We start from the raw sequence: 27,694 nt of genomic DNA on the forward strand, positions 1-27,694 counted from the left end.
AGGTGTAGTTTCTCTTGGACTCACATCCCAGTGAGTGTAGTGTTTTCTGGCTTTGTCAGTTTCATGATCTTGTGATTGTGATTGAGTCCTTGTAAACTCCTTGGGCGGTCTCTCCACTGGATGAGAAAGGAGTGGGGAGGGCAGATCAGTTCACTGCCACCTTTCTGGATAGAAACAACTGCTCTGGGGAGGAGCGGGGAGGGAAATTCTGTTTGATATTTGAGGAGTCTTTTCTGACTGGGATGTTTTCCTGATATCTCCTTCAACCAAGAGCTTCCTAGAAATTTCTTCTCTAGGACCCTGACATCCTAATGGGGTCTCTGTGAGTCTCTCTCTACCCTTCCTCACTCTTCTTTCTGTCCTCCTTTCTCCTTCTTCACCCTCCCCTTCCCCAACCAGGCCAGCTGAACTGCATTTCCTTCCCACCTAAGGAAGAGAAGTACCTCCAGCAGATTGTGGACTGCCTCCCCTGCATCTTGATCCTCGGCCAGGATTGTAATGTCAAGTGTCAGCTATTGAACCTGCTATTGGGGGTGCAGGTACTTCCTACCGCCAAGCTGGGCAGTGAGGAGAGCTGTAAGCTTCGGCGCCTCCGCTTCACCTATGGGACTCAGACTCGGGTCAGCCTGGCGCTTCCTGGCCAGTATGAACTAGTCCACACGCTGGTTGCTCACCAGGGCACCTGGGAGACCATCCCTGAGGAGGACCTGGAGGTCCAAGAGGACAGTGAGGACGCTGCCCATGTTTTAGCCGAACTGGAGGTGACGATGCACCATACCCTCTTACAGGTACCAATCTCATACTTATGCAATTGTACACACATATATCAGCTTTTCTTGTATTTGCGCTTTCTCAGAAAGTAATCTGGCAGTATCTACCCTGGGCTCTGAGCATCAGCTGATGGGGTCAAAGGTACGTAATCTAGGAAGTTGAAAACAGACAAGGTTGTAACAGTGCCCATCTCTGCCTCTGCTACCGTACAGCAAGGCCCTGAGCAATTGGCTTGCCTCCTTGCCTCCTTGCCTCCTTGCCTCCTTGCCTCCTGTCTCCCTTTCTAAAATAGAAGGAATGTGATGCTTACATCTCAGTGTGCTTTTATAGAATAATTATGATCAGGGTTAGAAATCCTTTTTCCTTTCTTAGCAGGTGTTGCTAAGATTGTTTCTCGCCATCCCTTTCTAAAAGGAACAATTAAATGATGGATTCATGTTCTTATAGGAGTTGAGACCAAGTGAAGAATTTTGTGAGTTTTTCCTTAGACCTAGCCATTACTTCCTAAGTGGAACAGATCATGTTTCCTACTTTCTAAGTAACTTGGGAACATGAGGGTAGGTCTGGCTCAATGTTACAAGATATGGGGATCCTGGCACCTGAAGAATATCTTTGCTTCTCCATTGAAGTCAACTCCCAATGAGAGAGGAGGTCTTATGGCGTCTCCTAAGGAATCATGCCACCTGTCTGGTATTCTTGTCTTCACTTGGGAAGGACTCATCTCTTGTGCTAGGCTTTCCTGTTGTATAGCTAGGGCTGGGATATTTAATTAAAAAGAATGGGGATCAGCAAAAGATGTGACTATGCCAGGGGTCGGGAGTGGGTAGGAATAAAAGAATGCAGACATGCTCAAAACAGTCTACCACTTGGTTTGTTGTGTCAAGAAGGAAGGGCTGTTTGGCAGGACTAGGAGAGCGGGTTTCTTTTTTTTTTTTCTTATAACCCCTTCACATACCCTTGTTCTAAAAGGCTTGATGTCTCAGTCAATGGATGAATCCTTCAGTTGTGGCCATGGTCTGTGACATTCCAGAAGTAAAAACTGTCATTTCCTTCCAGAGTCCAGATTTCTTTTATCTTGATAAAAGCTAGAGCAGACAATGTGTATAAGTCAGCATTTTCTCTCAGCGGTTTCAGTGGTGGCTTTTCTGTGTTTTCAGACCTAAAGCTGGCACTTCTTAGCTCCAGGACTCTGTGAGAGTTCTTGGACAGTAATCCCTATCTATTGCTGAGGCTCCTCAGTTGACTAGAGAGCTTCTTCACAGCTGTAGGTATTGGATTCATACACAATCTGTTGGTGGTGGTGTACTGCCTTGGTCTAATTGCTTCAAGTTTCCAAACTTTTAGATTTTAAATCACTGTGAAAAATAACATTTTATAACAGGGCCCAGTATATATATACACATATATGTTTGAAATAAAGTTTCGTGAAACAATACTTTTATTTCTTGCAAAACATACTGGTATTTTCATTTCTATTCTGTTTGATTTCATTTAAAAAAAATGGTGGTAGCAACCACTAAATTAATACTATGAACTAATACTAGGTTGGTGCAAAAGTAATTGCGGTTTTTGCAATTTTTAACCTTTTAAACCTTATTACTTTTACACCAACCTAATATATTGTGACTTGTAGCTTAAAAAACATTGTTAAGTGGGTGAAATGACTGCTATATGTTGGGTGGTGATTTTTCCTGTTTTTGCCTTTTGAAAACAATCTTGGAATGTGAGCAAAGGAGAGGCAAATTATTTGATTTGTCTGTGTCCCGTCATTTTATTGTTTTCATTTTTTAATGCTACTTTTGTCCCATGAATTGAGGTGATACAAGGAAGGAAAGTGAGAGCCTTTCCCCAAGTGCATATCTAAGCAAGTACCTTACTGGTGGTGAGAGCTCCCGGTGCCTGCTCCGATACATGCTAAGCACTCAAACTGAACTAGCAACTGAAGAGGCTACCTGTTTGGGAAGTTGAGATACCAAATTAGCTTTCTCTCCACAAAGTTGAAATATATATTCTCTTTCTTGAGGCATATTCTTCTTTTTTCTTGAGGAATTCTCTAGCCTCTGGTTTGTATTTCATGTGGTTTCTGAGGCTTCCTTAGCCAGTGTTTCTCCAGATCTGCCTTATTCTCCAATGGTTTTGATGTAGAAATAGCAACGGGTCCCAACCGTTCAAAGTTTAGAACCCTTTGATGCTGAGCCTCACTGGCTGTTGTGTCACTACAAGACAGGCTCCTGTCTCCATTAAATATAATACAGCAGCCATTCTCAGCTCACTGCTGGGAGCATTTCACAGCTACCTTGAAGATATATATATATATATTTTTTTAAAGATTTTATTGGGGAAGGGGAACAGGACTTTATTAGGGAACAGTGTATACTTCCAGGACTTTTTTCCAAGTCAAGTTGTTGTCCTTTCAATCTTAGTTGTGGAGGGTGCCATTCAGCTTCAAGTTGTTGTCCTTTCAGTCTTAGTTGTGGAGGGCGCAGCTCACCTCCATGTCCAGTTGCCGTTGCTAGTTGCAGGGGGCGCAGCCCTCTGTCCATTGCGGGAGTCGAACCAGCAACCTTGTGGTTGAGAGGACGCGCTCCAACCAACTGAGGCATCCGGGAGCTCATGGTGGCTCAGCTCAAGGTGCCGTGTTCAATCTTAGTTGCAGGGGGCGGAGCCCACCATCCCTTGTGGGACTCGGGGAGTTGAACCGGCAACCTTGTGGTTGAGAGCCCACTGGCCCATGTGGGAATCGAACCGGCAGCCTTTGGAGTTAGGAACATAGAGCTCTAACCGCCTGAGTCACCGGGCCAGCCCCTGAAGATTTTTTAGCTCCCATTTTATTTAGGACCAGTGAGTTAAGCCCTAAACAGCCCTTCCATTTGGTGTGTAACAGAGATGGTAAAGAAAGGAGATATTTAGCTAAAGGAAACCAAGATTGAATTAGGGGAAATGAGAAGTTCATTTTCACCTGTCCAATTATCAAAGCAGAGTGTTCTCCTAGCCTCTTGTACAATGGTCATTCTTCTAATTGTTACTTTAAAGTTGTCATAAATTAGCTGTTTGCAGTTATTTCCAGAATCGGCCAACTCACATGAACCCATAGTGCTTGGTGTTCTAAAGCTTTTTAGTTCTGGGTCCCCTGAGATTCTCGGTTCGTAATCCAACAGTAGAGGAACACTGTCAGCCGTTAGTTCCTGAAACTTTGTTCAGCGTTAAAACATAGTCATTTTCCAATTGGCAACACATTTCACCATTCACTGTACTCGCTAGTTCTGTCTTCACGTACAGACATCCTTCCCCTTCCCCATCCTTACCCTATTTTGGGCACATCCATCTACCACCTCCTTTTCTCTTTCCCTTCCTCTTACAAGTCCAGTGGAACACAGTTGTCTGCCTCAGAGATGTCCCAGTCTAATGTGTGTGTGTTTCCTATGAACACCGATAAGAAAAGGAATACAAAGAAGCAGAGATAATTAAATTTCCTCAGCCGGAGATGGGATTCCTGCATCTCAGCAGTGACATTTTATTTACTGTGGCAGTTCCACAACTTTCAGTTGTTTTGCTCTTATCAATAGCCAGCTTGTCCCCACCAGGCCCTTTGGACAGATGTACAGTCACCTGGCAGCCAGACTGCCGTGTGATGCCATACGCGGTTTTGGCTCATGGTGATGTGTGGTAGATACGTTTCAGGGAACTGAGATAGACTAATGTTTCCAGGCAAGGTCTAATGACTTGCCCATAAACTTATTTTTTTACCAACTCTAACCAGTTGGAGTAGTAAAGTTTTTTCTTTATAACCCACACTCAATAGCTTTCAATGGAAATAATCTATTTGAAATGTCATGCAGACATTGATATTTTTAATTTCTCAGCAGTTAATATTTTCACAATCCCAAATCATAAAGGATCTTACTTAAAATGACAAAAGTTTATGTAAAATTTTAATCCCCAAATTTACTAAATACTGTTTGTTGCTAGAAGACTAGCTTCTCTCAATATTTATCTAGTTTTTGGCATTTATTATGGCACCTTATAAAATTAAATGTGTTGTGTGTTGCTTTAGTTAGGTACCATATCTTCTCTTGAATGTATCTAGGTTGAAAGATAATGGTTGATTGGTAAAAAGTAGGAAAAAAGCCTAGGTGAGGGTCCTCAGGGTGAGAAGTTACGGTTGGGGGAAAAGAGTACATGGAATTAGGCCAAAAATGGCTGTTCCAAGGGAAAAGAAACAAAGTTGGCGTAACATGTATAGGACAAACAAATAAAGAATGTTATTCTAGAGCTATTAAAATAAAGAAACCATGATTTTATGGGGCAAAAAGAAAGGGGAACTATAGTGATATGTTAAAAAAAAGGATATGGGAGGTTTAGGCAAATGCTAAATTATAACTTCCTTCTAGGCAGTAACCCTATATTCTTTGAATTTAAAATCTCTTTTGCCTTTCCCCTAACACACACTAACATACATAGTGAAATGTAACCATCCTGCATACATTGCTCTTTGCCAAGAAACCTGGAAATACCTAGAATAGGTTCATTTACCTCTTAAGGATATGTGAGGTTTAGAGGCAAGATTTAAAAAAAAATCCCTACACTCACTAGATAGCCTTGATGTCTCTTAAGAACAGGTTGAAACTGAGGCTGTATTTTCTTAGTTCATCACCAGTGATTAATTCTGTTCTTCAAAGGTTAGCTCTTGGGGAGAAAATCTGGCAGAGATTTTAGTCTTAATCTTCCTCTTTTGTCTTCTCCCTTTTATAGGATCCTGCCTCTTTCCTGCACGAAATGGCTTCCCTCTGTTTTCATTGCCTCCGAGATCTGTTGATGTTTCCCTTTAAGTAGAGGATGGTGGGAGGAGGGAATCTTCCCCAGTTCAGAGACTCAAGAGATTCAAAGTACTGTCAACAGGCAGAAACTGTTGTTGGCTATGAAAAATATTTTCTTTTGACTTCTTTTGTGGTATTTCACATAGTCCTTGCAGGATTGTTTCATAGCAAGGCCTTTACTTTGTAGCTAGCATATGCTTTTTGACAGAGAACACAAGCATTTAGGATCCCTGAAAGCATCTTGTCCAACCTTTATTCTTCTTTCAGAGCTTCCCTAACAGATAGTTCCTGACACACAGTGGGCCTTCAATTACTGTTGAAGTATGGTCCTTATAGTCAAGAGGACCTCGATTTACATCCTGTCTTTGCCACTTAACTGTGATTCCGGTGCTTGGTTTCCTCATTTGGAAGATGAGGGTAATAATCCGTCTCTTTTAGGACTTGTGAGGCTTACAAATGAGAGAGTATGTGTTGTGTAAAGCACCTAGCACAGTGTCTGGCACCTAGGAAGCCAGTTCCCTCCTTTCTTTGTATGAATTAATCAGTGTCCCTGAGAAGAGGATTTCTTACTCTCTCAGTCACCCATCCCTCCCCAACAACCATCCACGTTGCATCTCCTTCCTTATATCAAACTTAAGTCCGCCTGATTCCAGGTTACTTATAGTTATTCTGCTCTAGTTAGAAACGAAGTTGTTCATAATTCATTATGAAGTACTTTTGTAATAAAATGAAAGAAGAGAAAGATGTTAATAAAAAGGTAAATACCACAAAATTTAAAGTTACAAAGTTAGAAGTCTTCCTTTCCTCATTCTCTCTTCTCCATTCCACTATTTTCTCTCTCGATGAATCTAGTAAGTGGTAAGAGAATAAAGCTTCAGATTTCTACTTTTATCTATATCTGTGGGTACCTGGATGTTTGAATAGCTGCTGATAGAATGCATAGAGTCTGTTAGTACATTCTTTTTTTTTTCTTTTAAAAGTGTTTATTAAAATATAGCTAACATACAATGTTATTAGTTTCAGGTGTACACCATAGTTATTCAACATTTATATCACCTAAAGAAGTGATCACATGATATGTCTAGTAACCATCTGACACTGTACATTATTACAGTATTATTGACTATATTCCCTATGTTGTACTTATTTAATAACTGGAAATTTGAACCTCTTATTCCACTTCACCTGTTCCCCCCTTTCTAAAAAATGTTTCAATTACAGTTGACATTCAACATTATTTTATATTAGTTTCATATTCACTACATTCTTGTCAACTTGTCTGTTGCCTGATTCATTGAAGTATGAAATATAGAGAAGACAGTTCTGACCCATAAGGGCTTCATAGTTATTATACTGCGTGGAGCTGCAGAGCCTTTGTTTTGGGTGTTTGGGTTTACAAACATATTTCCACTTTTAGCATGATGGTCTCCTGCTTTCTGTGGCTAGTTTAGGGTTAGGGTTGGGATTGTGTTTTTCCCCAGAGTCTTGTTTCTGGCCTATGAGTTACCACACTGATATTTTTTACTAGGTAGGAAGATGAGCATGTATCCATTCTATGCTGCTGTTGGGATAAAGTTCTGGGTTCTCTTCAGCTAGTTCCAGTTGCTTATGAGGCATGTTATCGTCAGGAAACCTGTTCAGTTGCAGCTTCCCTTTGGAGTGTTTGTACCAACAAAAGTCAGGGTGTTCTCTGCAATGTAACAAGAATATAGAGGTATTTTCCTTAATATGTAAGTAACCTTTAAGAGAGGGTGACTTCAGGGAACTATTTAAAAATGAAGAAGAAAGAATTGACCCTGTGTAAAAACAAACAGGAAAAATCTCTGAACCACTGTGTGCGAATCACATGGGAGGAAAATTGACAGTCAAAATCGGTAGAATATGGGGACAGGGATGAGGTCGGCTGTGTTCATTGCTGAGCAGGGCAAGACTATTATATGGTTGTGTACTTCTGTGTGATGTAAACCTGAGGCTCAAGACTGTAGAGAAAGCAAAGACATCTGTGACCTACCTGAGTACATGACCGTCGTACATCAGACCCATCAGTTAATACAGTCATCGTTAGCTCCGAGGGCCCGTGGGTGCTGTAGCGCAGCGTAAGGACCCCTCATCAGTGAGAGCCGTTCTTAGGAAGCAGTGAGGCTTCTTCAGTTGAGCAATTTCTTCTTGGCGTTTAAGGTAGTGTCATTTACGTCAGAAACAAAACCAAAGAGGTGAATTCTGGTGTCTGCAGAGATTCTTTTTCCTTTATTGAGTTAGGATTCATTCTTGGAGTAGAGGCAAACAGCAATTCCAGATAAATGTGTGGAATATGCGTTGAAAGATAGAAAATTTTACCCATGATTATTGAAAGTGGTTTTGTGCAAGTAGTAAAAGCATCATTTATTCATCCATTCATTTCACATTTATGTATCGAATGCTCACTAAGTGCAAGGCACTGTTCTAGGAGCTGGGAAGGAATACATCCTTCCAAGAACAGTCTGAGGCAGACTTCCCTTTCCTGTGGCGAGAATGGGCCCCAAACAGGTCTGGCTCATCCTCTATCAATAATAATATTGATAATAACAATTATTATTATTATTATTATTATTATTATTATTATTATTATTATTTTGACACCCTGTTTCCAGGAGATAGTGCTGGCTTCCCTTCTTATTTGTAACTGTCAGGCATGAGTCATCCCTTCACTGTAAGTATTACAGAATTGAATATCACATTCTAGGCTGATTGTCTGCTGCTAGGGGCACAGCCAGCAGCTCTGTTTGCCTGTCTTCTAGAAGTCTTGGTAGTCACAACAGTGAGGCCAACTGCTCAAGTTAATTAACTGGGAAATGGAGAAGAGAGAGCATGGGACCTTTTTTTTTAATCCATTTTTGTTTGATACAGGATATATTTAAGAGTAGACAGCTACTTTCTAGGTGCCAATATATCAAGCAATACCCGCCATCAGAAAACCCTGAATCCATTAAAAAAAGAAATGAATTTGCACCCATTAGCAAATAAAGTCATCTGTGTTTTAGAAAAGATACTGGTTTACAAATGGATTTGGCAGCTTTGGCCAATGGTTCTGTTGTACACACAAAATGATCCTTTGAGGAAAACCTGGAAATTTATTTTAGAATTTTAAGAAATGCACTAAATAAACAAGCAAACAAAAATTCTTCCCGAAAATTTTCTAAAGAACACTTAACTTTGTTTTTGAATATTTAGGCTTTCTTCCATCATATTCCTATAAGTTTGATTGAGTTACATCTTTTACATTATATATATATACACACACATATATATGTATATATTTAAGACAGCTTTGAAATTTTAAAATAAATATTTTTAAGAACACTTTCACTTATGATTCTCTACCATATTATAACTTTTCATTTCTTGGGATCCTCTTTTAGTCTTTTTTTACTTACTATATGTAATTATAATGTTGGCATTTAGGCAAATTGTATATTCTACTTTAAATCTTAGAAGTTCTTCCTTACCTGCTTTTTGAATATGCCTCATGAAGTGATGCATACTCTAGTTGTATGACTCACGACAGTGAAAGAGGATTTGTTTTGGACAGCAGGAAGAGTGTCAGACTAGTCTTCCAATCGGAAAGCATTCCGTGCAATTCAAGGCACAGATGAAACAGCAGATTTCTTCATGGCCTAGGCTTGGATGGAAAATAGGTGGATTTATGTAGTGTTTACTCACATATAAATGGTGAGATGGGCAGAGCACTTTTAGCTTTAGGGAGTTCAGAGTGGCCAGCCAAATGACACTTACATGGCCTACCTGAGCATAAAACTTACTAGTGCTTTGTTGGGGAAGAAGGTGAGACCTTTGTGCTTTACTGGGAATGGGAGAGTTCACACACACACACACACACACACACACACACACACAATGAGAAACAATAGGCTGGCATTTCTCAGTCCTTTCTTTTCTGGAGAAGGAGATGAAAAAGGAAGAGGTCCTAGGTTTTGATTTTTAAAAATCTTTCATCAGAAATACATGTTGCTTAACTAAGGTAAGAAATGAAAACAATATTAATTTGAAAGAAAATAAATTCTGTATCTTTTAGATTTTAAATAAAGTGAAATTTCAACACCTGATAACTGTTAAGAACACAAACTCAAGCAGGTTTGTGTTGAGTTCATAACTGTAAAATGTGCTAGAAGTTTGTGGAGGATTGGATTTTTGAGTTTGCAGACTCCTGAAGACATTGGAGTTGGTGTACCAACTGTGGTGATATAGGCGTGAAATCTCCAGGTCAACCCTTAGGTCTGAAATGCCAGGCTCAGTATTTAATTTCAGAGATACAGAGCAGCAGCATATGCAGTAGATGGAAATACATGCTCTTTAGTGCTCAAGCTCCTCAGGAAAGGAGTCAAACAAAGCGGAAACTACTGGCTAGGAAAAGGGCCTGTAGAAGATTTGTTTCTAAATCAAAGATCATTCTTGAAACTTGCTTTAGGAACTTTCGTGTATCAGTTGTGATTGGGTTCAATCATATGTAAAAGACGAGCAGGAAAGCAGGGGCTTGCTTAAACGAGACACATACTAATTTTTTCTTTCCTCATATAAAAAGTCAAATGCCTGCAGCTAGGCATTTGAGGGCCGGTGTGGCAGCTTTGTGGTTATCAGATTCCCTATTTCTTTCTGCTTCATCATCCTTAGTTCTGGCTTCCCACCCTGAGGTTTGCCTTATGGCTGCTGGATGACCACTGCTGGTCTAGATGTCGCATCTGTGCTCTAGGCAAGAAGGGCAAGGCTGAAGTACACACTTCTTGGTAGAATCAAATCCCCTCTAAAGAGTTTTCCTGGCCACCCCTGTCTGTCTGTAAAGGACATTGCCTTCCCAATAAACAGAGGATAAATATTGGATAGGCAAACCTTAGTCTCTGTCCTACCAAGTGATCATGAGAATAAAGGTTATTACCAAGACTTAGGTGGCTAAGACTTTGGGATGCCTGCACACTCTTAGAATAGGACAGGAATAATATTTGGCAAACCTGGCTTTTAGTTTGCTGTTGATTGATTCAACAGTACTGCTAGGTACTGTAGTTACCGTCATGAGCAAGATAGACATGGCCCCTGCCCTCAAAGAGTTTACTGGCTAATGGGGAAAAATGGGTTTTAAATAAATAAATTATATATTCTAATGTTGAACATTAAGAAAAGGAGAAATAGAGAATGCTTGGGATTGTGTAATAGGAAAGACTCTGTAGGGTACAACATGACATACACATCGAAATTTAAAGGATGCTTGAGAGTAGACCAGGTTAGAAAGGTGGGGATGGGGGTGTGAGGGAAGTGCAAGAGTGGGAGGAATGTTCCAGGCAGACTCACTCTTAGTCTGGTAATTTCCAAAACAGTTCTTCCATTATTTGTCTTATTTCTTAATCAGATAGACTCAGTGGGAATTTCCAAGCAACAAAGAAAGGCAGGGACTAAATATTCTTTTTATCTGAAATGGCTAACGGGGCTGCCATTTCCACGTTTCTTTTTTCACTCTCTAGATGAGTGCCCGCCTGCATGGGCTGCCCCAGGGAGTATTGGTAACTGAGGTGGACAAATGATTGGGGCATGTCAAAGTCCAGGTGCCCCATCATAGATCTGGATTTTGGTCTCAGTGTGGGACTTGGGGGAGGCAAGGATTGGTTCTGACCCTGCAGTGCTGATCTGACCCCGTTCCCCTTCCAGGAGGTGGACGTTGTGGTGGCACCATGCCAAGGCCTCCGGCCCACAGTGGATGTGTTGGGCGACGTGGTGAATGATTTCTTGCCTGTGATAACCTATGCGCTTCACAAAGATGAACTCTCTGAGAGGGAGGAGCAAGAGCTTCAGGAAATCCGGGAGTATTTCTCCTTTCCCATATTCTTTTTCAAAGTGCCGAAGCTGGGCTCAGAGATATTTGACTCCTCCACCAGAAGAATGGAGAGTGAAAGATCACCACTTCATCGCCAGCTAATTGACCTGGGCTATCTGAGCATCAGTCACTGTAACTGTGGGGCCCCCGGCCAGGACACTAAAGCTCAGAGCATGTTGGTGGAACAAAGTGAGAAGCTAAGACACTTGAGCACCTTTTGTCACCAGGTGCTGCAGGCTCGCCTGGTGGACGCAGCCAGGGCCCTGAACCTGGTACATTGCTGCTGCCTCGACATCTGTATTAACCAGGCCTTTGACATGCAGCGGGACCTGCAGATTACTCCCAAGCGCCTGGAATATACGCGGAAAATGGAGAATGAGTTGTATGAATCACTGATGAATATTGCCAACCGAAAGCAGGAGGAAATGAAGGACATGATTGTTGAGACGCTCACCACCATGAAGGAGGAGCTGCTGGACGACGCCGCCAACATGGAGTTTAAAGGTGGGTCCCAGAGAGCTGGGTGGGGCGCTGGGGCTACGGGAGCCTCCACCTTCCAGCTGAGAATGGAGGAGCCTCCTCATCTCCTCTACACTGTGCTCAGCAGGGGTCCACCTTAAATCTTTTAGCCGGCTGGCCTTGTTCCAGGAGCCCTTCCTGGAGGATACCATTGTCATTCCTTCCCAGGACTGTTAGCCTAACTTGTGGTAAATTCATTCTAACAGCGCTCTTTCATCTCCAGCTGCTATCTGTATCCCCTTGACCCTAATGGAGCTGGAGAAGAGCCACTTGAAGAATGTTACTAAGTCATGCTTTTAGCCTTGACTCCTTTTGCATAGTTCATGCTTCTTCATTGGTCCTTTCTGTATGCATGTCATGGTTTCCATTTTCTTTTCAGGCTGCTCCTAAAACCCCACTCAGGAGGATTTTCCAAAGTAGTGGTTTTAGCTTTTCTGGCAGTCCCATTCTTCACGAATGGCTATTAACAAAATTGGGCCAAAGTGGTTAGGCAGGTCTCTTAGTGTCTGAGGTTTACATGCTGCTGACTTTGTATACTGACTGCCGTTTAAGTCTTCCTGCGTGAACATTAGCTCTACTACCCATTAATTAAAGGGACATGGTTTGCAAGTTACGCTTTAGGTTCTCAATCATGGCTACCCATCCAAATCACCTGGGAGGCTTTTTGAAACTAGAGATGCTCAAGACTACTAATTCATCAGAATTTCTGACATGGGACCTAGCATCAGTTTTTTTCAAAAGCAACCTCCCTAGGTGGATTCTACTTCTTGCATTTTCTAGATGAGGGAACTGGGACTTAGACAGGTTAAGTAATTTGCTCAGAGTCACACAACTACTAAAGGAGAGGCAGAATTTGAATCTAAATAATCTGATTCCTGGACCCATACTCTTTTTTCCCATGCTTTACTGCTTCTTAATCTGCTCCTAGTAACTCGATGCCACCATCTTCCTGGTGACCAGCTTCAAAACCTCAGCATGGTCTTTAACTGTTTTCTTTCTCTTATCCCCACATCCAGTCAGTTCCCAAGTCTTCTTCCATATTTTATATCTGCCTTTGCTTTTCTATCCCCTCTTCTCTAGTCTAACTGACCTATTGTTGCTGATTGATCTCATTGACATCTTTCGTTCCTTTCTCCAGTTCATCTTTATTAGCTCCCTGTTCCTACAAAGGTTAGACTCCTTTGCCTCCTATTAAAAATCTTCCAAAGCCTAGCACTTACCAACTTTCTCAGTCTTATTTCCCACTATGCGCCATCCTGTAATTTCTGTTTCAGTTGGTCTCAACTGCTTGCTCTCCTCTAGGTGTTCCTCTTACTTTTTCTTTGCTCATGCCCTGCCCTAAGCCTGCAATGTCTTCTATTGTCTGTGAATTTCCAAATGCTACCTACCGATCAAGTCCTCTTCTAAGTAACATTTTTCATGAAGTTGTCTTTAATTTTCTTAGCTAACAACCATCGCATTCATCTGAACTCCCAAAACATTTCATTTGTAATTGAAATTTCTGGCATATTTCACTTTCCATCTTTTATTATAGTTATTAACAATTATGTTCTTCTGACACTTTTCTAAAATCTTAGAGGTGAAGGAGAATAGAATCTGGGTCTTATTCATTTTTATACCCCTTGCAGCAAATACCACGGTGTCTGTTACATCTTTGGAGAGGGAACAAATCTGTGAATGATGGTGTGTGACTCTGTTACACTGATAGATACAAAGGAAATATAGGTAGCTTTCGCACCTTATTTCTTACAGGTGTTTCTAAAGACGAGCAAAAATACCTCTTTGGTAAATTCCTATGGGAGGGAGGAGTTGCTGAGAAATGCTTACTTGCAGTGGAAATCCTAGGGCCTCTTCTGAATATTTAACTACAGATGCTGGAACAGCAGTGCTGGCATCATAGAACACATGATAAAGGCGGGTTAGGGCAGGGAGGTGGGCAGACAATGAAATATTTGATTATTTGTTATGTGCCAGGCATACCATGTTTGGTGTCTGGGATACAGTAGGTAGTTCAACACACGTGAGAGTAACTGGGAACAAATAGATCAAATGTCTGGCTCTGTTAACTACATTGTGGATTTGTGGATCTACTTACCTAGTTGTCTATATATTAGACACGACTTACATGTCTGCTTCTTATCTTGTTCTAAGTCCTTTCTGAGTATTCTTGAGCCAACAATAAATAGATTTAGAAGAGAGCTTACCCACATATTCTCTGGAGCCAGATTTCTATTACTGGTTTTTGTTTGTTTTTAAATAAAAGTAATACATACATACTGGGTATCATGACATACATACTTTATAAAATACTTATTTTTTGCGAAGATAATACCTTCATACATGGTACTTAATGCAAAGGTAAAAAGATGCAGTCCCCCAGTCATCCAGTTTTCCTCTCTATGTTCTTCTGCTCCTTGCTTTTGCACTTAAGTCATTCCTTAGAGTTCCTCCCATAAATGTGCATACAAATTTGTCTTCTAATGGATATACGTTAATTTATTTAACTACTCCCCTACTGATGGACATTTTGTCTATTTCTTTCTTTTTGCTATTATAAACTGTACTGCATTGATCATTATTGTACCTACATATCTTTAGGACTTGTAAGGAGGTGTTTCTGGAAAAATAATTTCTAGAAGAAGAGTAGTTAGGTCAAAAGGTATATAGATTTTTTGTTGTTGTTGGTTGGTTAGTTTAGAATTTGGGCAGATATTGCCAGATTTCCTCCAAGGAGGTAGCACTAATTTAAATTTCCATCAGTAGACACGAGAGTGCTTTTTTAGTAGTGGAGTTTTTTGCAGGTAATTTGTCTTCTCTTAATTGCTTCTGTCCTCTGGCTTGCAAAACAGAGTTTCTAATCCTGAGAGATAGTGGCATGGTGGGGACAATGTTCTAGTTTTACTTTTTATTTACCTAGTGATTGATTAGAATTGAATTCCTGACTCTGGGATTTTTCTTAGTATGCTAGGTAGTGTGAAATATTACAAAGGTCAGAGGTTTGGGAATCCATGAGCTTTGGGTGCAGATGCGCTGATTATATTACTTACTAACTGTACCATCCCCACTTTGTCCTCTCTTTGAGGCTATTTCCTGATCTATACAATATAACCAACAGTGTCCACCTGACAAAGTTATTTTGAGGATTAAATTAGACTACACATGTAAAATACTTACTATAGTGCTTTCAAATAGTCTGCACTCAATAAACGTTCTACCCCTCCTATAAATGTGACCAAAAAGCTAACGACATCAGGAGGCTCATTCTAGACACAATTGCTCCTTCTTAAGATCCCTAGCTCCCTGAAGTAGTTGAGGGTTATATGGCCCCTGATCATCCTGAAGGCCAGAGTTCATCAGCCAACCATGTGTTTTGTAGCCGTCATCATGGTCGCTCCTTAGCTCTGACTTGAGGGATGCCTTTGTTCAGTGTACCTGCCCCTACCCTCGCAGTCAACTAGCTTATTTCTCTGCCTCCATAGATGTCATTGTCCCTGAGAATGGGGAACCAGTGGGCACCAGAGAGATCAAATGCTGCATCCGACAGATCCAAGAACTCATCATCTCCCGGCTGAATCAGGCGGTGGCTAACAAGCTCATCAGCTCGGTGGATTACCTACGGGAGAGCTTTGTCGGAACCCTGGAACGGTGTCTGCAGAGCCTGGAGAAGTCTCAGGATGTTTCAGTTCACATCACCAGTAATAATCTCAAACAGGTACTCAAAGAATGTTTAAGATACCATGTCACAGATAATGCATGAAACAGTCCACACACAAGCCCAACTTCAAGTTAGCCAACAATTTCCCTTTCAACTTTTTGTTGATCCAGTTAGAATTTTGTTTTTCTTATCACATGACCACTGCCTGTGGGAGGTGCTTGTGCACTGTACAATTGCTGTTAAGTTGATGAGCAAGAAGATGATGAAGAAAAGGGGCCCAAATAGTCACAAAAAGTGATCAACTTGCATTGATTCTGAACATATATTGAGGAATAAATTTGAAAACCTGGAGACCAGACTACGTTCTTGAAGTAAATATCACTTATTGCATTTTTAAAATAGCCACTCTATTCAGGGCATATTGATTTTCTTTTGTGTGCTCTCTTTCAGATCTTAAATGCTGCCTATCATGTCGAAGTCACATTTCACTCAGGGTCCTCGGTTACAAGAATGCTGTGGGAGCAAATCAAGCAGGTAGAGGTTGCCTAGAGAAAAAATGTTTAGCTCTTAGTTGACTCAAATGAGTCTTAGTCACTCAGATAGAGAACAGGTATCCAAGACCTTCTGTTAGTTTGGGGTGGCTATTTGTCTTAGTTTGCCTGCCTGGGAGAATCTGGCTTATGCCTATTCTGCAGTAATTGTTAATAGTGCGCCCTTTAACTCTTTAAAGTGGCATGTTTCAATGATATTTTATGGCGCCATAGACCCTGCTTCACTAGCTTCTTCATATTTTTTTAAAATACTATTTTATAAATAAATTTATTAGAACACAGTCATGCCCATTTATTTATGAATTTTCTATGGCTGTTTTGGAGCTACAAAGGCAGAGCTGAGTGGTTGCAGCTTCTTCATATTTTTTTGTCTTAACCTAAATGTTTTCTCAGAACCAGGTTTTGTTGCCGGAGGCCATGAGTGTGGTTGCTTTTCTGGAATTTGGTCCAGCTCTTATGTAGAGTTACTTACTGACTTCACAGTGGATTTATCAGGCACTCCCTGGCACTGGACGTAATATATTGAGTTTGTGAGCATGCAGACTAGGCCTAGTGTTCTTTAATGCTTTCCTTTGAGCTGAGCCTTGATTTTGAGGTAGATGGAATTGGAGAGGAGTGTTGGACTTCATGTGCATCCTATCTTAAGAGTGGAAAGGGCGTTGGTTCTTTCTAGTGGTTTCTGTCTCCCATCCCTCTGTGTTCTCACTGTCCTCCTCCTGGCAGATCATTCAGCGCATCACATGGGTGAGTCCACCTGCCATCACACTAGAATGGAAGAGGAAGGTGGCCCAGGAAGCCATTGAGAGCCTTAGTGCCTCCAAGTTGGCCAAAAGCATTTGCAGCCAGTTCCGGACCCGGCTCAATAGTTCTCATGAGGCCTTTGCAGCCTCATTGCGGCAGGTGGGTATGTAGGAAAGGACACACAGCTGGATCAAGTGGAGAGGAACCTCCTCCATTGGGGAATATTTTACTCTCTGCTCTCCACACAATTAAAAAAAAATTACTAGTATAATATCATGACACAAGAAGCTTCATCAATAAATTGTTCACGTGGATATTTTTCTATTTTAACTCTAGGGAGAATGCAGGGAGTCAGTTAATTTCCATTTTATTGAGTGAGGAATGAAAATTGAGGGGCAGGAATTTTATATACGTTTATATAGTGTTTTAGGAGTAAATTACAGAAAGGGATGAATTTCCATCTTCCATACTAGTCTGCAGTTTTGTGACATCTCCCTTTGGTGTGTGTGTGTGTGCGCGCGCATGTGTGTGCGCATGTGCATGTGTGCGTGTATGAATATTTGTGTGTATTAGGGGAGGGTGGGTAGATATGATATGCATCCAGGAAGAAAAGCTATTACTTGTTGAGAGTCCATTATAACCAGTCTCTGAACTAAGTATATTACATATATCTTATTTAGTTCTCACAGCTATCCTTATGAGGCAGATATTATTATTCCTATATAATGGGGAGAGTTCAGAGCTAGGGATTTGAGAGGTCATGTCTATTTTCTGTGTCCTCCCAGCTGGAAGCTGGCCACTCAGGCAGGTTGGAGAAAACTGAAGATCTGTGGCTGAAGGTTCGGAAAGATCACGCCCCCCGCCTGGCCCGCCTTTCTCTGGAGAGCCGTTCTTTACAGGATGTCTTGCTGCATCGTGAGTCCTTGTTTTTTTGCAAGTAAATTGGATACCTGACATTCTCATGTTCAGCCTTGGAAAATCCAAGTGTCAAAAGCTGCTTCCTTGCGAAGCTACCTAAGCATTCCTTGATGTGTTTTTGAATTCCTGAGTGTGTTTGGTCCTGCTGTTTATATAGTTCAAATAACATAACCAAAGTTTATTCAGATCAAACCAGTTAGGTTACTTTCTGCTGGTTTAGAAGGACATCCTAATTTCTTCCCCTCTGTGTAATTACGACTTTTTGCCTCTAGGCAGGTCCAAGGCTAAGAATCTTAGGGAGGTTGCCCAGCAAGTTCCCATCCTTCCTGCCTTATCTCTGTCTCTGTACCTTGTAGGTAAACCTAAACTGGGACAGGAACTGGGCCGGGGCCAGTACGGTGTGGTGTACCTGTGTGACAACTGGGGGGGACACTTCCCGTGTGCCCTCAAGTCAGTTGTTCCTCCAGATGAGAAGCACTGGAATGACCTGGCTTTGGAGTTTCACTACATGAGGTGGGTCAGGTCTCATTTACATCTATGGGAAGAGACCTAGAGAAGAAGCTAGAAGCCTGGTATAAATTTTGTACCAAAAACTACATTATGCCTTGTCTCTGCACACCTAGGTCTCAAATGGTGCGGACCAGTGTTGCTGTGTGTGGCCCAGAGCTGTGCTGTCGTCAAAGCCATTACTGTGTTTGCTTGCCTTTTGTCCACCATCCTAATGTCTCAGGCTCATCCCTCCATTTGACTTTCTTCCTTAGTCCTTAAGGCCTATGCATTTTTAGATGCCATAATTCTTTGTCTTTGCTCAGGAGTTCATTCTCTTTGCCCTTTCTCTGTACCAGGGCCACTCCCTGTGGACCTGGACTAAACACGGTCTCAGGTTGTTCCCTCCCCTGTGGTGGCATGCTGTGTTATAGCCTAGATCTCTCTCCTTCCTACCAGGTCTCTGCCAAAGCATGAGCGACTGGTGGATCTCCATGGTTCCGTCATCGACTACAACTACGGTGGTGGCTCCAGCATTGCCGTGCTGCTCATTATGGAGCGACTACACCGGGACCTCTACACTGGGCTGAAGGTGAGGCGAGGCAAGGACAGAGATCTCGCTGGCAACCACATCTGCAGCTTACTTCCTGGCCTTTCATCCTTTCTTGTTTGTTCAGAGCTTCTAGCGTTCTTAAAACATTGTTGGAGTGATCAAGCTTTATTACCCTTATTGCCAAACAACTTTAAAAATTTCTCAGAATCTTTTTAGCCCATTGCATATCCAGAATACTGTAATTCACCACTTTTACCTTGGTGGTGGGGAAAATCTGGACGACTCAAAAGAGCAGAAAAGTTTCCTATAACTCTGTTCTTTCTCCTTTTTGCTGTCCATGGATACAGCCAGTTTTTGTTGTTTAGTCAACACGTATTTATTAGTGACTACTTTGTATAAGGCCCTATATTAAGCACCATAAAGGGATGTCAAAAAGTGTAATTGTCAGGAGCTTTTAAGATAATTATAGGCAGGGGGCAGCAAGTTAGCTCAGTTGGTTAGAGCATGCTGCTGATAACACTGAGGTTGCCAGTTCGATCCCTGCATGGGCCACGGTGAGCTGTGCCCTCCTTAAAAAAAAAAAAAAGAAGAAAAGAAAAGAAGATAATTATAGTCAGTGAATATTTCATGAAGATGTGGTGTTTGAGTTTGATAAGTACACCTTGAAGGATAAAATTTGGGCAGTTGGAAAGAAGAGGCCAGGCAAGGAAACAGCATAATGGCAAGAGCCTTGGAAGACCAGTCAAGACACTGCTCAGGTTGGGGCAACTGGTTCATTTTGGGAATTGTTGGGGGTGGGAAGAGAGAATGTGCACAGAAATGTTAGGGAGAAACTATAAAGGATTAAAAATGTTAAGAGTTTCCATAGAATTCAAATTCTGTTACAGACAATGAAAAGCTATCAAAAGCTTTTATTTTAGTGAAGGTGAAACACTCTCAGTTGGATATTGAAAATATCCCTCATCTAAAATAACAACCAAAAAGGAAGAGGTTACTTTTGTCTGTTCTCCGCACTGTAGCTGAGGAGAACGGGGGGTGGGGGAAAGCTAACTCCAGGTGTCTGGATAGGTCCGTTCTCACAGATTTCTCTTGTACCAGTGTATATGGAAGCTTCCAGAAGTAGAACCAAGGGATCCTTAGAAGTGCTAGTAGGACCTATGAGAAATCAATATGGTGAAGAAAATGACCCTCGAAGTGGCTTTCCCTTTTCATTTCAGAGGAGTTAAGGTCAGCATTGTCTGCTATTTCTCCACAAGTGGGCTAGAGAACCATATCTGAGCTTTTTGTTGAGTGATGTGATGTTCTCCAGAATTCAAGATACCCTAAATCGGAGGCTTGGTAGAAGATTAGTGACTTCAGTATTTGAATCCGTAAAACCCAACCTGGCCTAACTAGGTCTACAGAGCAATGGATGTAAATCTGCTGAGGGACCTAGAAATACTTAGAGCCTCAAGGGCAGTTCCAGAGTTTGTTTAGGGGTTAGAATGAGCTCATGCCTTTAGTCGTTTGGTTGCATCTTTCCTAGTCACATTTGGGGATTATCCAGCTGGCCTAAGTGCAGCCTTCAGGGATTTTATCTGGCCTGTATAGCTTGTCCTTTCTTGCTTTTCCTCTACTTCCGTCTCCTAACTGCTTTTCTTTTCCCTCTTTTAATCCACTTTTCTGTCCTTGTGTACCCTAGTGCAGTCAGTCTTTCTGTACCCCACAGCAGGAACTCTTAGTTGGTGTAAGCAGGTTGGATTGAAGAATTACCTTCTAGTGACAAGTAAGCTCTTTTGTCTCCCCAAGGCTGGGCTGACCCTGGAGACACGTTTGCAGATAGCACTAGATGTGGTGGAAGGAATCCGCTTCCTGCACAGCCAGGGACTTGTCCACCGTGATATCAAACTGAAAAACGTGCTGGTAAGTAAGAGCTGTTTGCCCACGATAACGCGCTGCCTCTGTGAGTTAAGTGACCTCTGGAGGGTACACATAAGTTTGATCACAGGAAACAGCTGGAAGGAAAGTAGTAGAGTTAACAGCAGAGTACATGGATGGTATCTTGAACTTAAAGCTTAAGGGAGGACTTGCATCATAGACCCAGTTTATGTTGCTTAAGTTTTTTCTTTCAACACTATTGAAAAAATTTAAATTTACAGGAAAGTTAATAGGGTGGTACAATGAAAGTCTATGTACTGTTCACCTAAATTCACATTCTCTCTTTTAGTATGGTCTCTGTATTTCTTTTCCTCTCTCTCTCTCTTTCTTCCTCTGTCTCTCTGTCTCTCTCTTTCTCTGTCTACACACACACACACACACACACACACACACACACACACACAGTTTTATTGAACTATATGAAAGTAAGTTGCAGATAATACGTCATTCCTAAATATAAGTATACCTCATTTTATTATATTTTGCTTAATGCACTTCACAGATACTGTGTTTTAAAAATTGAAAGTTTGTGGCAACCCTGCCTGGAGCAAGTCTATTGGTGGCCTTTTTTCCAACAGCATTTGCTCACTTCATGTCTCTGTGTCACATTTTGGTAATTCTCACAATATTCCAATCTTTGTCGTTATTTTCATATTATGGTGATCTGTGATCAGTGATCTTTGATGTTACTATTGTAATTATTTTGGGGCTGCCACAAACCACATCCATGTAACACAGAAAACTGAATCAATAAATGTGTGTGTTCTGATTGTTCCACTGACTGGCCGTTCCCCCATCTCTTTCCCTGTCGTGGGCCTCCCTATTTCCTGAGAAACAACAGTGTTGAAATTAGGCCAGTAAATAATCTCATAATGGCCTCAAAGTGTTCAAGTGAAGGAAGAGTCACACATCTCTCATTTTAAATCAAAAGCTAGAAATGATTAAGGTTAGTGAGGAAGGCACATCAAAAGCTATGATGGGCTGAAAACTAGGCCTCTTGTGTCAAGAAGTTAGTCAAGTTATGAATGCAAAGGAAAAGTTCTTGAAGGAAATTAAAAGTGCTACTCCAGTGAATACATGAATGATAAGAAAGTGAAACAGCCTCATTGCTGATATTGAGAGAGTTTTAGTGGTCTGGACAGATCAAACTAGTATAAACATTCCCTTAAGCTAAAACCTAATCCAGAGCAAGGTCCTAACTCTCTTCAATTCTGTGAAGGCTGAGAGGTGAGGAAGTTGCACAAGAAAAGTCTGAACCCAGCAGAGGTTGGTTTATGAGGCTAAGGAAAGAAGCCATTTTCATAACAGAAGTACAAGGTGAAGCAGCAAGAGCCGATGTAGAAGCTGCAGCAAGTTATCCTGAAGATCCAGCTAAGATAATGAGGATGGCTAAACTAAACCACAGATTTTCAATGTAGACAAATCAGCCTTGTATTGGAAGAAGATGCCATCTAGATGTTTCATAGCGAGAGAGGAGTCAATGCCCGGCTTCAAAGGACAGGCTGACTCTCTTGTTAGAGGTTAATGCAGCTGGTGACTTTAAGTTGAAGCAGGTGTTCATTTGCCATTCGGAAAAATCCTAGGGCCTTTAAGAATTATGCTAAATCTTCCTGCCTGTGCTCTATAAATGGAACAACAAAGTCTAGATGATAGAACATCTGTTTATAACATGGTTTACTGAATATTTTAAGCCCACTGTTAAGATCTGCTCAGAAAAAAGATTCCTTTCAAAATATTACTGCTCATTGACAATGCACCCAGTCACCTAAGAACTCCTTGAGAAGTACAACAAGATTAATGTTGTTTTCACGCCTGCTAACACAACATCCATTTTTCATTCCATGGACCAAGAAATAATTTTGACTTTCAAGTGTTATTATTTAAGAAATACATCGTTTCTTTAAAATACAAAGTTTATTTATTTATTTTTAAAGATTTTATTGGGGAAGGGGAATAGGACTTTATTGGGGAACAGTGTGTACTTCCGGGACTTTTCCAAGTCAAGTTGTTGTCCTTTCAATCTTAGTTGTGGAGGGTGCAGCTCAGCTCCAGGTCCAGTTGCTGTAGTCGAACTGACAACTGGTTGAGAGCCCGTGCTCCAACCAACTGAGCATCCGGGAGCTCAGCGGCAGCTCAGCTCAAGATGCCGTGTTCAATCTTAGTTGCAGGGGGCGGAGCCCACCATCCCTTACGGGAGTCGAGGAGTTGAACCGGCAACCTTGTGGTTAGAGTCCACGTTCCAACCAACTGAGCCATCTGACACTGGCCCATGTTGGAATCGAACCGGCAGCCTTCAGCGTTAGGAGCACGGAGCTCCAACCATCTGAGCCACTGGGTCGGCCCCAAGAAATAGATTTTGTAAGGCGATAGCTGCCATAGATAGTGATTCCTCTGATGGATCTGGACAAAGTAAATTGCAAACCTCCTGGAAAGGATTCATCATTCTAGATGCCATTAAGAACATTTGTGATTCTTGGGAAGAGGTCAAAATATCAATATTAACAAGAGTTTGGAAGAAGCTGATTCCAACCTCATGGATAATTTTGACAGGCTCAAAACTTCAGTGGAGGAATTAAAGGTGGAGCCTGAAGATGTGACTGAATTGCTGCAATCTAATAAAATTTTATTGGTTGAGAAGTTGCTTCTTATTAATGAGCAAAGAAAGTGGTTTCTTGTGATAGAATCTACTCCTGGCGAAGATGCTGTGAAGATTGTTGAAATAACAACAAAGATTTGGAATATTACATAAACTTACCCTGTTTCCCCAAAAATAAGACCTAGCCGGACAATCAGCTCTAGTGTGTCTTTTGGAGCAAAAATTAATATAAGACCGGGTCTTATATTGTATAAGACCCGGTCTTATATTATAGTAAAATAAGACCCGGTCTTATATTAATTTTTGCTCCAAAAGACGCATTAGAGCTGATTGTCCGGCTAGGTCTTATTTTCGGGGAAACACGGTAGTCAATAAACAGCAGCAAGGTTTGAGAGGATGGACTTCTCCAATTTTGAAAAAAGTTCCGTGGGTAAATTGCTATGAAACAGCATCACATACTACAGAGAAATCACTGGTGAAAGGAAGAGTCAATTGACACGGCAAAGTTAATTTTTCAGTTATTGTAAGAAATTGCCACAGCCACCCAGCCTTCAGCAAAGCACCCTGATCGGTCAGCAGCCATCAAGGAGCAGCCTCGGCAAGACCCTCCACCAGCAAAAAGATTACGACTCGCTAAAGGCTCAGATGCTGGTTAGCACTTTTTAGCAATGAAGTATTTTTAATTAAAGTATGCACATTGTTTTCTTAGATATCATATTATTGCACACTTAATAGACTACAGTATAGTGTAAACATAACTTTTATATGCACTGGGAATCCAAAAAATGCATGCGACTTGCTTTATTGCAATATGGGCTTTATAGCTATTGTCTGGAACTGAACCTGTATTACCTCTGAGGTATGCCTGTACATCAGCTTGTATCTCCTAAGAAAAAGGGCATTCTTCTGTGTAATCAACATGCCATTATCACATCCAAGAAATTTAACATTGATACAATACTGTTAGTTAACATACTGTCTGTATTAACATTTTCCAATTGTCCCAAATATGTTCAATTATCCCAAATGTAGTCTGTTTGTTTGATCCCAATCCAGGGATCATGCATTGCGTTTTGTCGCCATGTTTCTGTAGTGTCCTTTCATCTAGACTAGTCCTCCTGTCTTTCTATACTTTTGTGACATTGATATTTTTAAGGATTTTTGGTCTTGTTATTGTTTAGGGTTTGATCAGAGGTACTGGATGAGGGCTAAGATGGGTAAATGCATCTTAAGAGGGAAGATAGTCATGAACCCACTAGTCCCTTTATGTGAGTTACAAAGAATCTTTTGACATACTTCTCATGAAAATATATTGGATTATCATTGAGGAGTCTCTGGCAACACTTAAATGATGTATAAAGAAAGATACAGCAACTCAGGGGAAGGAAAGATCTTCCCAAAATTATAGGCTGAATCCTACAAGTAAGAGGCTTATCAATAACCAAATGAGACACAGATTTATTCTCTTGAACCTTCAGGAAAGGAAACTACAGGGAATTCAAGAAACTCCTCAGCTGGTCAAAGGACCTCAACCTTCTTACTTAGTTTTCTGTCCTGGAGTTGGAGTTCAGAGGAGAATAATCAGGAACCGAAATACTTAACTCGGTGTTCTTCACTTATTCATTCTTCCAAGATTTGTTAAGCCTGACAGTGCCAGGCCCTGTGCTAACTGCTGGGAATCCAAAGATGAAAAAGGCAGTCGCTGCCGTCAGGTTGCTTACAGTCTGTCTAGGAAGAAGACAGGAGTGGGAATGAATCTGGAGGCAGGGAGACTGGAGGCAGGAGTAAGTACTACTGAGGTAGATACCTGCTTGTGAGCTTGGGGATGCAGCTGAGTGCTGTGTGCAGGACCAGAGACAGGGTGACTCTTGCCCTGCTTTGTTGACAGCTGGACAAGCAGAACCGTGCCAAGATCACTGACTTAGGATTCTGCAAGCCAGAGGCCATGATGTCAGGCAGCATTGTGGGGACACCAATCCATATGGCCCCTGAACTTTTCACAGGTAAGCTGGAGGGCAGGGAGTGGATTTAGGCTGGGCTCTGTACTGTAACCCTGAGTGCAACCCCTTGAGCTAAGAGTAGTATCCACAAGTACCACTGGCAGATCTGGCCCAGGCAAGGGAGGAAACAGAACAAGGAAAACCTAAGACAAGTAAGGGGAAAAGTGAAGAGGTCAAGGGGTCAGAAAGACAAGTACAAATGGGAGTCACTAACTGTTCTTTTGGATGTCTCTCTGGGCTATTAGTGTAATAATTGCCATAATCAACCAATTATTTAATCATAAAATATTGACTGAATAACTCCTACCATGTTTCCCGGAAAATAAGACCTAACCGGAAAATAAGCCCTAGCATGATTTTTCAGGATGACATCCCCTGAACATAAGACCTAACGTGTCTTTTGGAGCAAACCTTAATATAAGACCCGGTCTTATTTTCGGGGAAATACGGTATATGTACGAGGCCAGACAATTTAAGTTCGCGAACTCATCCTAGAAAAAGTGCTACTGCATACCTCATTGCTGAATATCACCATGGTCACCTTCGAAGTACTCCCCTTGGGAAGCTTTGCACCAACGCCAGCACCTGGTCCACCTTTCAAAGCAATTTTGGAATTCTTTTTCTGGAAAGGCCATCAGAGCTGTTGTCATATTATTCTCGGTGTCCCGAATGCCATCAAAATGTCTTCCTTTCAGTATTTCCTGCATCTTCAGGTAAAGAAAGAAGTCATTGGGGGCCAGATCAGGTGAGTAGGGAGGGTGTTCCAATACCGTTATTTGTTTACTGGCTAAAAACTCCCTCACAGACAGGGCCGTGTGAGCTGGTGCATTGTCTTAACGCAAGAGCCATGAATTGTTGGCGAAAAGTTCAGGTTGTCTAACTTTTTCATGCAGGCTTTTCAGCACTTCCAAATAGTAAACTTGATTAACTGTTTGTTCAATTGGTACAAATTCATAATGAATAAGCAGTCTGATATCAAAAAAGGTTAGCAACATTGTTGCAACAAGTTCGCAAACTTAATTGTCTCAACTTAGGAGTTGTCCCCTATCATAAAGAACTTACAGAGACAGAGATGTTAATAGAGGTAAAATAATTAGGAGGCAATATAAGACAACATTTGATTAAGTGCTAAATTAAATGCTACATAATGTAATGTTGGTGTTCAAGGAAGGGATAAATAAAGGTTGTGAAATGTTTGATGGTTTTGTGGGAGAAGTGAGATTTTAGATAGAACTTGAGTCAGATTTGGAAAAATCAGTAGGTGGAAAGGGAACTCATATTTAAGTATATTCTTTGAGCTAGGCAGTGTGAGTATATCTTTTCATATATTTTATTCTGTTTAATCCTCACTACAATTCTCTTGGCATTTTTATGTCCATATCGTGGAAAAAGTTAGGTCAAGGTTAGATTGCTGAAGAAACCCACCCCAGAACAATGAGCTAGAAGTCATGGTGCTGGGATTGGAATCCAGCTCTTTCTGTCTCTAGAGTCTAACCATATATCATGGAGAAAAGAAAATTCTGGATGCTGGGGAATGGGAAATATGAGGAAAAATGCAGAATAGAAATAAGCATGACAGGAAAGAAATCCATTTGGGGAATAATAGCAAACCAGGCCGGAATTCATGCAAAGGCATGAAGGCTTAATGTGGAAGAAGTAAGGTGCTATTGAGTTTTTGAGCAGGTGAGGAATGAAAAATGTTTATGGAAGGTTAGCTTAGCAGCAATAGGTAGAGGTTACTTGAGTGGGAAGAACCAAAGTAAGGAAACAGTGGTGGTGGTCTCTAGCGTTAGGTTGGTGGTAGTGCTGAAACAAAAAAAAAGTGACAGATTTGAGATAATGCAGAGGATGAATGTGCAAGGTTTTATGATTAACTTGATACCAAGTTTGATGAACAGAAAAGAAGGACTAAATGATGCTGCTGAGATTTTGAGCCTGTGTGGAGGAAGAGGGGTTGTATCATTGTTGGGGAAGATGGAAAGGTAATGAGAAGGTAACCACAGGTCACTCGGTAGTATCGGTAAGAGTTAAATTAGGAATATATATGGATTTCCACAAGTCTTTCCCCAACGCTTCACATAAGGGTTAGGAGGTAGAGCTGGAGAACTGGAGTCCTCCCCACATCGGAACGAAGTACACAGTCATCATTTTTCTTTCTCTAGATTTACGTGTGTTTTTTTAATTTTTTTTAAAATTTTTATTGGGGAATATTGGGGGACAGTGCATTTCTCCAGGGCCCATCAGCTCCAAGTCGTTGTCCTTCAATCTAGTGGTTGAGGGCGCAGCTCGGCTCCAAGTCCAGTCGCCGTTTTC

General features: G+C 41.3%; 1 protein-coding gene across 1 annotated transcript in view; it reads left to right on the top strand.

Moving 5' to 3' along the window:
- DSTYK (dual serine/threonine and tyrosine protein kinase) overlaps positions 1–27,694 on the top strand; it is a 50,239-nt gene that overhangs the window by 16,802 nt on the left and 5,743 nt on the right. The window contains exons 2-11 of the mRNA XM_033092794.1: positions 400–788; positions 11,280–11,949; positions 15,444–15,676; positions 16,070–16,153; positions 16,894–17,070; positions 17,697–17,826; positions 18,186–18,342; positions 18,775–18,907; positions 20,657–20,770; positions 25,270–25,384. Of these exons, the coding sequence (XP_032948685.1) occupies positions 400–788; positions 11,280–11,949; positions 15,444–15,676; positions 16,070–16,153; positions 16,894–17,070; positions 17,697–17,826; positions 18,186–18,342; positions 18,775–18,907; positions 20,657–20,770; positions 25,270–25,384 (2,202 nt within the window). The remainder of the gene's footprint in view (positions 1–399; positions 789–11,279; positions 11,950–15,443; positions 15,677–16,069; positions 16,154–16,893; positions 17,071–17,696; positions 17,827–18,185; positions 18,343–18,774; positions 18,908–20,656; positions 20,771–25,269; positions 25,385–27,694) is intronic.

The sequence above is a fragment of the Rhinolophus ferrumequinum genome, chromosome 22 (assembly GCF_004115265.2).
Source record: "Rhinolophus ferrumequinum isolate MPI-CBG mRhiFer1 chromosome 22, mRhiFer1_v1.p, whole genome shotgun sequence".
Classification (NCBI taxonomy): domain Eukaryota; kingdom Metazoa; phylum Chordata; class Mammalia; order Chiroptera; family Rhinolophidae; genus Rhinolophus; species Rhinolophus ferrumequinum.